Source organism: Sinocyclocheilus anshuiensis, unplaced genomic scaffold (genome assembly GCF_001515605.1).
Source record: "Sinocyclocheilus anshuiensis isolate Anshui unplaced genomic scaffold, SAMN03320099.WGS_v1.1 scaffold3302, whole genome shotgun sequence".
Lineage (NCBI taxonomy): Eukaryota > Metazoa > Chordata > Actinopteri > Cypriniformes > Cyprinidae > Sinocyclocheilus > Sinocyclocheilus anshuiensis.
The window spans coordinates 25,634-41,092 of record NW_015541055.1 but is presented as its reverse complement, the minus strand read 5'-3'; the positions used below and the strand labels follow the sequence as shown (position 1 = coordinate 41,092).

Here is a 15,459-nt window from a genome sequence, read left to right as displayed (position 1 = left end):
AGTTAGCCTAACACAGTACACGTAGCTAGGTGTATATATATATATTATACACACACATATATGCACACACACACACACACACACACATACAATTATATTTATTCTAAATATATTTAGCAACTTATAATTTTGTTAAAATATTCAAGTGTTCAATTAAACATTAAATGTTTCGTTTTTACAGTTCTTACTCAAAGCCAAAGTGAGGCTGAAGTTTAAGCTCAAGGCTTGTATGCGCGTTAAATATCGCATGCGATTTATCGTGCAGCCCTACTTAGAGTTAAAATATTCAAGTGTTCAATTAAACATTAAATGTTTCGTTTTTACAGTTCTTATTCAAAGCCAAAGTTTGGCTGAAGTTTAAGCTCAAGGCTTGTAAATCTGTTCTGCTGCATGCACACAAACACATATACAACAATAATCTGCATTTCACTTCTCAAAGTCAAAGGATTGTTGACATGACTTTTTCTTGCACTTCCAGCTGGGACCCACAGCAGAGATTCAGTTCAAGACAGCAATGCATTACATCTCCTCAATTAATCAGGATAATTCTTCGTACTGGACCTAGCTTTGATGTCCAGCCCATTTGAGTCACGTCTCTCACCTGCACTGCATCCTGACTTGTTTAAGACAGTCAAGGCAAGTTATACTGGAATCATGTCAGAGACTGGACATGATAGTTCCACACAGGTCATCAGCAGTGGCTCAGACCAGGATGAGAAGCAGGAAAAGTCAAGCAAAAGTGTGAATAAGGAGGCAGAATGGGGACACATTGCTATGTTGGACAAAAAAGAGGACTTTTTCCAGATCTGTGACAGCGAGGGAAAGGGCTTCATCACACGTACGGATATGACGGTAAAGCAGGGGTCCTTAAAGGGGACACCATTTGTTTTTTATTTTATTGTATTTTATTTTTTTTTGTCTGTCGTGGCTTTAGTATAACCAAACAGCTCTGTCTATTCAAATTAGGTTTTTATATTTTTTAGCCATTCTATGGCCATCAAAGTTTTGGTTCTAAATATTTAGGGTGCATATCTTGCATTTTTTTACCTTCCTATTTAAAAGTTATTTTTTTATTTACAATGTTCATAATAGGCTGGTAAAATATCTAGTAGCAGAAAATTGTTGATGTCATTTTTCCATCTATTTCTTAGAGGCTGCACAAAGAATTGCCACTCACTACTGAGGAACTCGAGAACGTCTTTGACTCACTAGATCTTGACAAAAATGGATACCTGACGCTAGGAGAGTTTTCCTCTGGATTTAGTAAGTTTATCATCTCCTTCCAGACAAAAGGAGCTCTTCAAAAAATGATGTGTTATTTGCTGCAATATTTATAGCACAGCAAATGAAACTTTTCCAAGGAGTATCTGTAACTGTTCCCCAGGTAACTTTCTTTATGGACGGAGAGTCTCTATGACAGAGGAACTAATGACTGCATCCTCTCAAATAGTTCCAGAAGCTCTTGTTCAGAGTTCAGGGGATGAACAGCTGTCAGAGAACGAGGATGATGAAGAGAGACATTTCAGCATGTTGATGGAGAGCTTGGGTGCTAGCAATGTATTTGAAGAGTTAGTACTGGTGTTTTACAGTTTGCTCTGCACAAAATGCTTTACATTTACGTTTTATATAGCTACAAGTACTAACAGTTTCTTCTTCATTTCAGCCCGAGTGAGGTTCGCAACCTGTGGGCTCAGCTCAGGAAAGATGAGCCTCACCTCTTGTCCAACTTTGAAGAGTTCCTGGCCCGTGTCACGTATCAAATCAAAGAGGCACGACAAGAGAGGAAGGAGATGGAGAGTGCCCTCAGGAGGTGACTGAGAATGAATAGAGAGCAGTACCATCTAAAGTCACCCATGTTTAAGAACGAATAATCTGCTTTGTATTCTTAATTTCCACAATGTTATTTGTGAATAATCTCTGCTTAGAGGCTTAATGTAATTCTCTATACACAATGCTGTTCTATCCATATCCAGTGATCACTAAGTTTAAGAGATAACAGGATTTTACATACTTTTTTGGGGGGAATAAAGCATATTTTGTTTAAATCTAGGTCAGAATGATGTGATTTGCAATTTGTATTCGTTAAAGATATGCAAAGAATTGCCCATTTGTGTTCAAGTCTTATCTGTCATAAGAATATTGGGCTCTATTGTGTAGTTGTGAAATCTTATGATCCTTTAATTATTACCTAACTGGATGTGAATGTCTAAGCCAGTGTTTTTGAATGTAAATACTAAATTTGGGGTGTAATATTATGTGAATGGCTTGTTTGTGGCATATCTTTGACTTTTGATTGCATTAGGCCAGTGGTTCCCAAACCTCTCCATGAAGTACCCCCAGCACTGCATGTTTTGTATGTCTCCCTATATCTGACACACCCACTTCAGGTCTTGCAGTCTCCACTAATGAGCTGATGAGTTGAATCAGGTGTGATAGATGAGGGAGACATACAAAGTGTGCAGGGCTGGGGTACTCCAGGACAGGTTTGAGAACCACTGCATTAGGCTAAAATGTATGTTTAAACATTAGACGCCATTGTCTCATTGCACAGGAAAGCAGCCACACATGACACTGAAATTTGCAGATTATACGAGGAAATGGAGCAACAGATCATTAATGAAAAAGATCGAGCAATTCTGAAGGTAAAAACATTATTTTAAACTGTTGCCTGTGCTTTTACATACTGTTCAGAAGTTCAGGGTCAGTAAGATGTTTTTTTAAAGAAAAATGAATACTTTTATTGAGCAAGTGCACATTAAATTGATCAAAAGTGACAGTAAAGACATTCATATATAAAAAAAATTCAAATAAATGCTGTTCTTTTAAACTTTGAACTTTCTATTCATCAAATAATCCTGAAAAAAACATCACAGTTTCCACAAAAATATTTCAACATGTTTGATAATAATAATAAGATAATGAGTTTCTTCAGCAAAATCATGTGACACCGAAGACTAGTGTTGAAAATTCAGCTTTGCCAGTTATTTTAAATCTTAAAGATTTTTCACTATATATTTATTGTATTTTTGATCAAGTAAGTGCAGCATTGGTGAGCATAAGAGACTTCTTTCAAAAACATAAAAATAAAATGACTAAGCCCAAACTTTTGAACAGCAGTGTATGTGTGCAGTTCATACAACTGATACTGCCTAGTCTACTAAGTTTCAAACTATATTACAGTTTGTGCATTTGTTATCACTTGTTCTCGGCTGAGAGAAAATGGTGGGTTTAGATTAAGGCTGTCTGAACTGAAATTGACTAGTATGTTAATTCTTTCTTCCAGGACTCTGAAAATCTGCAGTCACGCAGTCAAGACCTCCAACAGCGGCTCCGCTGTAAAGAACGGGAATTGGAGCAGCTTTTCCAAAAACAGAGGAGGGTTAGTGCCACGATTAAACAGTAATGATCTTACAAAATCTAATATTTTTGTGCAACTCGCATTCTTTCAACTCACACCTTTCAAGTCACTCTTTGTGTCTTTATTTTTTCAGTTGGAGCGACAATGTCGTGACCTTCATAGCGAACACCAGGTGAGTCGACTGGAGAACGTTAAGCTCAAAATGACCAACGAGGAGCTGTCTTGTGAACTTGAGCACACCTGTCAGGAGCTAGTGTTGGCTCAGGAGCAGCTGGGCATTCTGCAGGAGCAGGCCTCTCGACTACAGCAGGAAAGAGAGATGTTAGTCTGTGCATTTGTTACATACACACTCAGATCCCACCAGTGTCTAGAGTTTCTCATAAACACAAATACTTTTTCCCCTCACAGGGAGATGTACAGAATCACAGAAGGCTTACAGAGAGAAAAACAGAGCTTGATGAAACAGTTGGATCTACTCAGGTGAGCTTAGTATATGCTCACATATGCTGTAGATAAAGACAAACAACAAAAATCTTATATCAAATGTTGTTCTTTCAGAGAAATGAATAAACATCTACGAGATGAGCGAGACATTAACTTTCTGGTAAGTTTACCAATTTTAAATTATTTTTTATGTTTATATTTTCCATTTCTAAAATGATGTGGAAAATATAGCCTTTTTTATTTTGTGTTGTAGTTGTTGTTGTTGTTGTTGGTGTTTTTTTTTTTTATGTCCATTCAGTTTTATTTTAGTTTTAATAATTTAAATCATAGTACATTTATGTGATTTCAATTAAAGTAAATGTTTATATTTTTTAGTTTTAACAACACTAATTTATGCTTATCATGATCTTAAGGGGTCATATGATGCGATTTCCCTTTAAAAACGTTTTGATCTAAAGGGTATCTATCTATCTATCTCTCTATATATATATATACACAGTATATATATTAATATGGTTTATTTTAGTTTAGTTTGAAGAAGCTTAAGTATAAGACATTTTTGTTCATAAAATAATTCCCATATTTCCAGTTGTTTTTTCATAATTTTGATGACTGTACTGTTATTCTAAAATGTGGAAAATATTAATAATGGAAAAGGAGTGGGTGTGTTCAAATTTTTGACTTTCAGTTTATACCTGTATATCTAATAAGAGCAATCAAAACAAAAAAAAAATCTCCTCATATTTCAAATCAGAAACGCAGTAATTCAATGAAAAAATCCTCACGCAAGCAAAGACCGAGCACATCCTCAATTAAATACACTGAGGGAAAACCATCTGTCAAAAAGTGAGAAATCCTCACATATATTTTCTTAGAATACCTAAATATATGATTTATTGACATAGAAACATTTATTCTCTCACCTCTCTTTTTGTCATTTTAGAGAAGTTGATAAAGAGGAAGTGACTCAGCGTTCTAACAGGAAGACCTCCTCTCTAGCAAACGGTCTCTGTTCACCCTTCAGCACAGGGGATGATGGGAAGCCAGAGGTGGATGGGCGATCTGAAAAAGTAGCTGGGGACTCAGAAGGTGTAAATGACAGAGTGGATGTAGAGGATGGACCACCGGATGGATGGCCTCTACGAAGAGTCATATCCATCGAGGAGGATCACCTCCCACACCTGCTGCAAGGAGACCCTCACCTTCTCCTCCATCAGCTAAGTGAAGAAGAAGAGTGGGGCAAAGAAGAAGGTCAGGTCAGTCTGACCAAGTCAAGCTCCCTGTACCCGTCCAATGCATCCCTGGCTTCTGCTGACTCTCCACCACCAGTTAGAGTGAAGAAGCCGTCTAAGAAGAAATGGATCAGAGGAAACATACCCTCATCTGCACGGGGTCAGCCAGTCGGAAAGGAGACCCTCCAGCAGGCAAGTGAACCCTCAGAGATGTTGATTACCATAACAGAAGTGATTAACATATAGAAATCTTACATATAGAAAGTTATTTAATTCAAGAGAGAGGGTTTAAAATGGATATTTCTAGCACAAGAGACCGTTAATATTGACCAGGGATGCCCAAACATGTTCCTGAAGGGCCAATGTCCTGCAGAGTTTAGCTCCAACACACTTGCCTAGAAGTCTCTAGTGAGTCTGAAGACCTTGATTAGCTGGTTCAAGTGTGTTTAAATGGGGTTGAAGCTAAACTCTGCAGGACCGTGGCCCTCCAGGAACAGGTTTGGACACCGCTGGTCTAGACTATATCCCTGTGTGCACTTTTCAACAAAACTGGCCTTTAACTGTAGTGTTAAGCGATCACTCTGGGTATTTTCGGCTGCAGGGTCCTGCAGAAAGATCCGCTGCATCCCTTCAGCGCCTCTTTAAGGTCATTCTGGTGGGAAATTCCAGCGTTGGCAAAACCGCTCTGCTGCGACGCTTCTGTGATGGACAGTTTCATTCGGCCACCGCAGCCACTGTGGGTAAGTTGCTCTCCCACTCCAATTTACAATTGAACTTATTATAATTTAACACATGACTTTTTGCAATGGGGGATTTCAGAAAATTATGTCCTGCATCTTGGTTGCCCATTTACTGGAGTTTGCCTTATTTGATTAGAAAAATGGATTACCCCTCTCTCTTGTGCTAATTGTTGTGATTAATACGGCCCTTCAAACCAAAGCAACCTTTGACAACTCAAGTCTGTGCATCGTTCTTGTGCTTTTCATTGCATTGTGTTTAAATGTGTGTAAGTGTGTTAACTAAAGCCTACTATGCTATATCAGATGACTTCCTTAAAGCAGGCAGCATCACATGAAAGAGCTTGAGAAGTCACACTCCCTGCATTTAAACCCTGGCACACATTGCATAGAAGATTATGTCAAACAACATCAATTCATTTGCAAAGTAGCTCTTAGTTGTAGTGGTTTCATAAATAATCTGGAAACTTAAAAAGTATGAATTTAATTCTATTAGGTACAATCACCAACAAATGGCTTCTTCAAACAAACAAAGCTGGAGCTTTTTAGGCATTTAGTTACTTTCAATCAATACACTTTGTTACACACAGAAATATTACACAACAGTACCTCCTAGTGGCAATTATACCTTACTGCAGGTTTTTATTATTATTTTGCCTGTTTTGATTTCATAAAGAATCATGTTTTTAACAGTATTTTTATGCATTTATTTTTTGTGTGCATCTATACAAATTTATAATTTTGCATACATAAAACTAACCAACCAAACAAAAAAAAACAACAACAAAAAAAAAAACATTTAAATTGTGTTGTGCTGTGCAGGCATTGACTATAGTGTGCGGACACTGAATTTGGGGGACAGTCATGTGGCTCTTCAGTTATGGGACACTGCAGGCCAAGAAAGGTGAGGCCCCTGATACCTACATAGCACAAGCAGGATCGAGTTGTGCATCCATATAATTAATATCATCTTGTTTAAAACATTAAGATTCAGCTTCAGTTTATATTCTTTATTTTTGTTCCTCAGTATGTGCTGTTATCCTTTTAAGCAGCTCTAAAAGCCTTGTTGTCTAGAGTAATCTATTGCATAACCAAAACATAATCTCGCTTATCACTGATGATAAACATCCAGCATTAATAAAAGCAATGTCACTGTGCCCTGCAGGTATCGCAGCAGTACCAAGCAGTTTTTCCGTAAGGCAGATGGCGTGGTGGTCATCTATGACATCACAATGGAGGACAGTTTCAGATCAGTCCGCCCCTGGCTGGCCAGCATACTGGAGGCCGTAGGCGACCCTATACCCATCATGCTCCTTGGCAACAAATCGGACAAGGAGAATGAGAGAGAAGTGCAGACAAATGAGGCCGATATGCTAGCAGAGGTGTGGACGTCTCTTGTGCTCACAGTATATCCCTTTAAAATATTCATATTACCTAATAGGCTTTGTTTTTACTCTACATCACCTTATTCAACACAGTAAGCAGAGATTAATAGTAGTTTGCTGTATTTGATAGGAAGCAAACTTGATGTTCTACGAGTGCAGTGCTTATACTGGAGCTAATGTGCTGGAGGCCATGATTCATCTGGCCAGGTAAGAGCTCAAAAAACACAATGAATGCAACATGTTATCAAACATTGTCATATTTTGTTTAGCTGTGATGTTTGTAACACCTCAGTCAGGGCTGCAAGTGCAACCCACAAAAAAGAGACAGTTATAAAACTGTGAGACCGCTAACCGACAGTAAACATTATCAGATGTCAACCAGAAAGCTTGCAGTTTTCTTTTTTATTGTTAAAGTGTGATCAAATATGCGACTTTACAGATTGTGCGAACCTTATGTAGTTTATTTACTTTGACAGGCCCACTAAATATGCCTGGTGCCAGCCATGTTGAGATCACCTGATTCTAAGTTTATCTCAGTAACTCCACTATAATCAGACACTTTAAGCTGTTGAATAAATTAAATATGGGAGTGAAACGTGTGCGAATAGCGTATTTGTACAACCAAAAAATATTTAGAAAATATATAAATTTATACTTTTTATATATATTTTTTATATATGTAATTTAATATTTAATATTATGCATTTCAAATTAAAATTTATTTATATTTATTTTTATATTATTTATAAGTATTTTAATGAATACTTATATGTAAATGCAACTTGTTTATTGCTTTTTATTATTTTGTTTATTATTATTTATTTTTTCATATTTTTATTGTTGTTCTATTTTAATTTTAGTATTTTAATTAATATGCTTTAAGGGTCCTGAGGGAGCTGGAAGACAGAGTATGGGTAAACACGGTCAGACTGGTGGATCAACCTTTAAAGAAGAAAGCCTGCTGCAAGTGACCACACACACAAACACACACCAAAAAACACACAGGTGAAATCACTTTAAGCTTTACGTATCATCGTCAAACCCCATTATACTCAATGTAAATAATTTAATGTTTGCTGAAAGAGGACAAATTCACTTATATTTGTATCAAAAATTAATAGTGTAAAGTGTAAAAAGGTTTTTCATGTCCATTTGTCAAAGAGCATTGTATATCTGTGCACATCTGATGTGTGTCTCCAATTGTAGATGAAGTATATTATAGATTCTTAGGACAGTTTATCACCTCATTTAAATGATCTTTGTACATATTCTATTTGTTAACGATACCAATTGTCAATCACAATACATTTATTGAGAAAATGTGTTCAGTCAAGCTGCATGTGACCAACTTATCCGTTATCCCATACAACGAAGTGAGTGAGAGCAAAGTAATTCAGGAGAAAATGTGATTGTTTGTTACTTCCCATTTATTTAGCAATGCAATAGCCTCATTCAACCCACCTGAAGTCTTGCTTTTATCATGAAACCTGGATTTCAAACTGGCCAGTAAAACCTCATTGCATGAACAAGAAGTGTTTCAGTTACCATTCGCAGAGACCGTTCAGTTGATGACAACAACATGAAGCACCGAAATCTTCAAATATATTATTGAGGGAAGAACATTGGCTGGATTCATAATCAAACATTTTGAGCCTCATTCATTGTCTTCATCTGAACTGCTCTGGGATCATTTTACACAAAAATTGTATGTGACAATGACTTGACAATTGACCAAGAACACAAAACCAAAAATACTCTTAAGTTAAAACTGTCACATTATGTTACACTAAAATAACAAATCTTGTAGGTCCTGTTTTTGATAAGAATGATTTAAAATAGTGTAGCTGCTCTTAGAGGTCCTTTAGAAAAATCTTAGTGAAACCTGAATGAATTCAAATAAAGCAAAGGCAGAAAACATGCCAGTGGTCACTATATTAAACAACTCAACACTAACCCAATTAATATAACACAATAAAAGCACTTAAATATAAGCAAAACATCAAAAATGAAGTGAAAAAATGCCATTCATGCTCTTTTCATGTATGCATCCAAACTGAAGCCTTTGTTCGATGAGGCACTATTGCACAATTTCACATTGGCATATACTGTTCGGTAACACTTTCCTATCTTACAAGGTTAAATAAACAAGCTTTGACATTCTCAGACTCATTAACAGTTACATTCAAAGTGATGTTTTCACAGTCTATCCTCTATGTGCATTTAAGAACGTGACACGTGATGACAAAATTGCTTTTAGTGCTGGACTGGCACTAATGACATCACCGACGGGTCCTGCACTTCAGCAGCCTCTCTGATCCAGACAGAGGCAGAGGAGAGGCACAATCCGTCTCTCTGCCGAATCTCCCTGGGAAACGGTGGCCCGAGTCAGGATGCATGTCGTGTTTTACCGCATCTTGTAGTCGTGGGAGATGGCTGCGTCGCAGAGCTGTCCTTTGAAATCCAGTTCAAAAGTGAAGTCCAAGTCACGCTGGAAGAAATCAAATTTGGCTGCTTCAGTACTTTTTTTGTCATCTTCTTTCTTTTTTTCCTAAACCAGTGGTTTTCAACCAGAGGCCCGGGACCCACTTGGGGGCCTCAGCACACTTCCAAGTGGGGCACAAGATAGCTTAAAAATTAAGATTAAGATGTATTTCTTGGAAATGTACTATAAACCGTTGATCGGAATCAGAATAAATATACATTTTTCTAATTATGTCAAGTTATTCAAATTGTTTTATCTTGGAGAAACTGCTATTTGCACACTGGCTTAATATGATTTAAAATGAGACAAGACAAGCTAAATTTTAAAGCTAGAGCTATTTTTTTAAATATAATCTTTTAATTTCTTATACTGTATGAGAAAATGTAATTTTTAAAAAAGATTAAAAATTTTAAAAAGTCATGGTTAATTGAAGGGGGTCTGAATACTTTCCGTACCCACTGTATATAATTTTTTCCAGTTATGTCAAGTTCTAAATTATTATATTGGGTAGAAATGGCTATTTTCAAGATGGCTTCAAATGATTTAAAATAAGACAAAAACAAACTAAATTGTTTTTTAAATATAATATTTTAATAATATTTATAACTTTTTGAAATATAATATTTTTTATACTGTATGAGAAAATCTAAAAGTGTAATTTCTAGACCTAAAAAATGGTGGGAATTAATTGAAAAAAACATGAATTATTATTTTTTTTTTTTCAGTTATGTCAAGTTCTAAATTATTTTATTGGGTAGAAATTGCTATTTGCAAAGTGGCATTAGCTTAAAACGATGTAAAATAAGCAGCTAAAATGAAGATGAATATCTTATTTCAATTCCTTATATGAGGGAATTTTAAAAGTGTAATTTCCATACCTGACAAAGTTATTAGTCAAATCTTAAAGTCTTTTAAAAAATGTAATACATATAAATTGTTTCTAGTTCTTTCAAGGTCTAAGTAGAAATTGCGATTTGTGAATGAAGTATGATTTAAAAAACTTTAATTTTAAAACCTGAAATCACAAATTAGAAAAGTCTTGTAAATTCTTTGGTAATGAAAAGTAAACCCTGAAGAACATTCAGTTCAGAAAATTCTGGAATTTAATTATTTTAAATATTAATAATTATTTAATTTAATTTAATTATTTTAATATATTGTCATGTTTCTTTTAATTAAAAAAAGTTTGAAAATAAACAACATTGTCATTACAGTAGAAGTACCAGAAATATCTTGCGGGACCTTCAAATATTGTATTTGACAGTGGGCAGCCTTGGATCAAATGGGTCGAATAGGTTGAGAACCACTGTTTTAAACGTTCGACTTCTCACCACCTCCATTTACAGCCTCACCTCGTTATTCTCGTTGGGCTTCACGATGATGCTGCCCAGGATCTCTTCTCCTCTCCGCACCGTCAAGTAATCCTCCAGATAAAACACTGTCTGCTTCCAGTGAGTGCTGGGAGCGTCGGGGGCTTGAAGGGAATGTACGACTCGGTTAGTACCAAATTTATTTGTAAAAGATAATAAGATAAGTGATGGTTGAACCTGTAGAGAAGCCTGTTTTCTTGTGACACTTGGTGAACTCAATGTTGAAGTACGTGACGAGAGCGTGAACATAGTCATTCCTCTGAATCTGCAGGCAGAAGGCCGAGGTGAACGTCAGATCCTCCGGCTTCACCGTGTAGATATCCACCTCCTGGAAGCGACATTTCACGTCTCACACTTTATGGCAATACATATTTTGTTTACTGTATGTAGAGATTATGATTGACCCGCATACGAGAACTAACAGTCCTTTGATGATCAGTTATGAGATACTTCAGCTGTGATCTACTGTAAACTTGAAGTGTAATGCGGTTTATGTCATATAGCCTTAACCCACACATCTCAACAGATCCAGTTTCAAAGACTTTATTGTTTGGATGTGGCCATATTGGTGCCTGTATAAGTAGAGGAGTTGGCACAAGCATCGGCCTTGGCGAACAAAGATCCTATTACTCTTTGTGCGAACAACCGCTCAGTAGCAGCATTGACCCTTTCATTTAGTACACCTCACAAAGAGGCCCAAATCATTCTCCTCTTCAAAGAGTTTGATCCCTCAGGTGATTCAGAGCCTCGCTGAAAGCATGGCCTTCTCTTTCGTTCTTTCTTGTTCATTTGCTGGTGGCTATCCAGCTTTCTCTCTGTCCCTTACATTGTCTCTTTTTCTTTTGACATTTTTGACATTTAATATGTCTTCACTGTCAAACAGATCACAAACTTGCTCATGAAAATGAGGATTTTATTGCTCATAGTTTGCTCTTTTAGAGAAAACGTTCTTAAATGAGACAAACTTAAATATATTAACTTAATTTCAGATGTTTCTCCAAGACAAAAGAGACAATTGTTGAAGTAATGAAAGACTATAGAATTACGGATATGGAAATATATATAGCATAGATCAGATATTTTGAGAATTAATACTAAGATCTCTGATTATTATTAAACTTTGATATCTAGATAAAATTGAGCACAATTTGAAACCTTGAGACATTCAATCACGTTTACACACTGTCTCCGAAACTTTCGTCCGTCATAAAAAAAATTCGGATCAAGTTTGATTTTCTGCATATGATGAATACGAAAAAACACATATGAAAATTTCGGAGTTAGTGTGCCAGGACCTTTAAAATTATTTAAAATGCGAAACAAAAAGCTAGAAATAAGCTATATGAATAAATGAAGATGTATTTCTTATTTTAATATACTTTGTGAGAAAATTTAAAATTGTGATTTTCTAGACCTGAAAAACTCATGGAAATTAATACAAATCTTTAAAAAATCATGGAAAAATTTTGTAATAAATATAAACTTTTTTCAGTTGTCACATTTTATTGGGTAGAAATTGCTATTTGCGTGATGGCTTAAAATTATTTAAAATAAGTAGCTAAAATAAAGATGTATTTCTTTTTTAATTCCTTATTTGAGGGAATTTTAAAAGTGTGATTTCTAGACCTGAAAAAGTAATTGAAAATTTGTCAAATATTAAAAAGTAATGGAAAATCTAATAATAAAGCATATATTTATTTTTGTTATTTCAAGTTCCAAGTAGAAATTGCTACTTGTGAATGAAATATAAAAGACAATAGTATCAAAAACTTTTAGATATTATGTCATTTAAAAAATAATTATAATAATTTATTTTATTTTATTTTATTTATATATATATATATATATATATATATTATGAATTTAATCTCATTCCTTTTTAGGAGAAATAATTGAGATACTAAAGAAATCTCATTTGTGTTTTTTCCTTCCTACTGTATAGCATGAGACACTTTATTACAACAAAATATATGCCTTCAAATTACCTACATGATGATATTATTAGCATTATATCCCATGAGGACTCATTTGTGTTGGCTAATTTAAATGAATGATTGGTGTTTGTGCATGTATTGAGATGAACACACGTTACCACGCTGTCATCAGGCGCTCTTTACTGCAAATTATTCTGTTATGTAACACCCACGCTAAATGTGTTCCAAAGTAGCCTATCACGCAGTCAATCAGTACTATGATTCAGTTCAGATCTTGCTCACATATACACACATATAGAGCATATACCCATACCTTAATGAGGCAGGAGTTGGTCACGACTTGTTTAGGATCTACTATGTCCACCAGGGGCTCCATCATAGCAACGTTCCGAATGCACATCATGTCAAAACCATAGACGTTCTCCCACCCTGCAAGCACAGAGAAAATATATTTTTAAGACATTTTAAAACTCTGAAAAGTAGAAAATCTGTCTGGCTGTGTCTAGTCGTCTTCATTTGGCCCTAAAATAGACTCCTGCCTCCTCTGTGTCTGGCAGCATTCGATTACATCCCATCACATGAGCGTTAGGCCGAAGCCAATCTCACACTTCCATCCAAAACAAGGAGGAGGGAGTGAAAGGGATGGAGAAAAAGCAAACCTCTTGCTGCGGGGGAGTAATGGAACCCAACAGGAATTTTTCCTAGTGTTTTTCTTTTCTTTCTTAAGCTAAATAAGTGTGGGATCCAAAACGAGACACTGATCAAGCCACATTGCAGAACGAGAAAGAGATATGATACAGTATTAAATGCTCATTTAATATAATACCTGTTGACTCTTGGCGTGTGTGTGTGTGTGTGTGTATATGCAAGTGTTTGTACTCACAGTGGATTTTGAAGTCTTTGTATTGCCGATCCTCAATGGCAACCACATACAATGTCGCTCTGTCTGGAAACATGAAACCACCAGGTTTCTGAAAAATGACAGGAAAGAGAATCTACAGATCTCACATCTGAAAAAGATTTATGGGTAGTTGACGTATGTCCAATTTACTTTTGTATTTTTAAATTAGTATTTAAAAATACAAAATTCACATATTATTATTATTAGTAATAGTAGTAGTAGTAGTAGTAAAAAATCGATAGGTCATAAATAAAAGCTCATAAAACACAATACAATATAATAATAATATAATATAATAATTATTATCGTTATTGTTATAATCAATGTCATAAATTGACAATGTAATTTAAAAATTCTAATTTAAAAATATAAGTTCAACTATTATTAGTAGTAGTATACATAATAGGTCATAAAACATAATATAATATTTTAGTAATTATACAAATATTATTTTAAAATCTTTTAAATATTCTGAATTAGAATTTGTCGAAATATTATCATTATAAATAAAATGAGGTCATAAGTCAACATAATGTAATATAATAATCATTATTATAATAAGTATCTAAATTAAATAATCTATAATTATTATCTAAAAATCCTTTAATTAGTTTTAATATTTTTAATATATTATCACTATAAATAATATGAATATAATAGAATAATTATCTAAATTAGATGGAAATCTTTTATTAATATCTAATCTTTTAAATGGTTTTAGATTAATTATATCTTGTCACACCACAGGACACTGCTGAAACTACCCTCATAAAATATTTTAATCTTCAAAAACGTGTTCCTGGCATATGCGTGATTATATTCCTATTATTCCAGTGACTTCACATCATTCTTTCTTTTCCTTCCTGTTCAATGCACCATAAAAATAACCCTAGGGTGAAACAATGCCCTGGAACTAACACAATGGTTCCATAAAAATGTAAAAAAGCCACTTGTCCTCTGGACCAAACTGTCATTCAGTGGTAGACATTCATCAGCAGCCCAATGACTAGCCACTCAGCATGGACACATGCTTCACATTCTAATTAGTCACATAACCTTGGCCTTGTGACAGCCAACACACACATGCACACACACACTGACCAGCCATTTGTCCCTGGCGTAGATGACAGTATTGAGCATAGACTCGTAGAAAAGACAGTAGCCCATCCACTCTGAAATAATGATGTCCACCTGATCCACCGGCAGTTCAGTCTCCTCCACCTTCCCTTTAATGATGGTGATAACTGTAAAATGCACAGAAAAATGCAAGAATGTAAATTCATGAGCTGATTTTGTTCTATTTAATGTACAATTAAATATAAAATATTCTAAAATATATTTATAACAATAAAGTGATAATTTTAGGTAAAACAAAATTTCCAGTTTTGCTTTATTACTAATTCCTAATGGATAAAACCTTTGTGGACCTTTGTGGACTTTGTGGAAGTCTCGCCCCACATTTTTTGTTTTACTCATAAATGTGTCAATATGATGTAATATTTAATAATTATTATAATTAATATCGAAACTAGATAATCTATAATTATTATGTAAAATCTTTTAAATAGTTTTTACATTTACATTTTTAAAAGTTCAAATATTATTGGTAGTATCAA

The 15,459-nt window shown here is 34.9% G+C and overlaps 2 protein-coding genes across 4 annotated transcripts in view; one reads left to right on the top strand and one right to left on the bottom strand.

Moving 5' to 3' along the window:
* Positions 1-9,147, top strand: part of LOC107690648 (ras and EF-hand domain-containing protein homolog) — a 12,113-nt gene extending 2,966 nt beyond the window's left edge. For both annotated transcript variants that reach the window (XM_016489029.1, XM_016489030.1), the window contains exons 2-17: positions 479-852; positions 1,152-1,263; positions 1,385-1,568; positions 1,664-1,810; positions 2,552-2,642; positions 3,284-3,379; positions 3,492-3,679; positions 3,767-3,838; positions 3,917-3,962; positions 4,557-4,648; positions 4,746-5,226; positions 5,636-5,774; positions 6,594-6,675; positions 6,937-7,153; positions 7,287-7,363; positions 8,040-9,147. In XM_016489029.1, the coding sequence (XP_016344515.1) occupies positions 571-852; positions 1,152-1,263; positions 1,385-1,568; positions 1,664-1,810; positions 2,552-2,642; positions 3,284-3,379; positions 3,492-3,679; positions 3,767-3,838; positions 3,917-3,962; positions 4,557-4,648; positions 4,746-5,226; positions 5,636-5,774; positions 6,594-6,675; positions 6,937-7,153; positions 7,287-7,363; positions 8,040-8,127 (2,394 nt within the window). In that variant the 5' untranslated portion in view covers positions 479-570 and the 3' untranslated portion in view covers positions 8,128-9,147. The remainder of the gene's footprint in view (positions 1-478; positions 853-1,151; positions 1,264-1,384; positions 1,569-1,663; positions 1,811-2,551; positions 2,643-3,283; positions 3,380-3,491; positions 3,680-3,766; positions 3,839-3,916; positions 3,963-4,556; positions 4,649-4,745; positions 5,227-5,635; positions 5,775-6,593; positions 6,676-6,936; positions 7,154-7,286; positions 7,364-8,039) is intronic.
* Positions 9,148-9,547: 400 nt separating this feature from the next.
* The window catches only part of LOC107690649 (protein arginine N-methyltransferase 8-B-like), a 12,244-nt gene continuing 6,332 nt past the window's right edge, over positions 9,548-15,459 (bottom strand). For both annotated transcript variants that reach the window (XM_016489031.1, XM_016489032.1), the window contains exons 5-10: positions 14,945-15,087; positions 13,826-13,913; positions 13,256-13,371; positions 11,186-11,336; positions 10,991-11,112; positions 9,548-9,644 (exon numbers count right to left, since the gene is read on the bottom strand). In XM_016489031.1, coding sequence (XP_016344517.1) covers positions 9,561-9,644; positions 10,991-11,112; positions 11,186-11,336; positions 13,256-13,371; positions 13,826-13,913; positions 14,945-15,087 — 704 coding nt within the window. In that variant the 3' untranslated portion in view covers positions 9,548-9,560. The remainder of the gene's footprint in view (positions 9,645-10,990; positions 11,113-11,185; positions 11,337-13,255; positions 13,372-13,825; positions 13,914-14,944; positions 15,088-15,459) is intronic.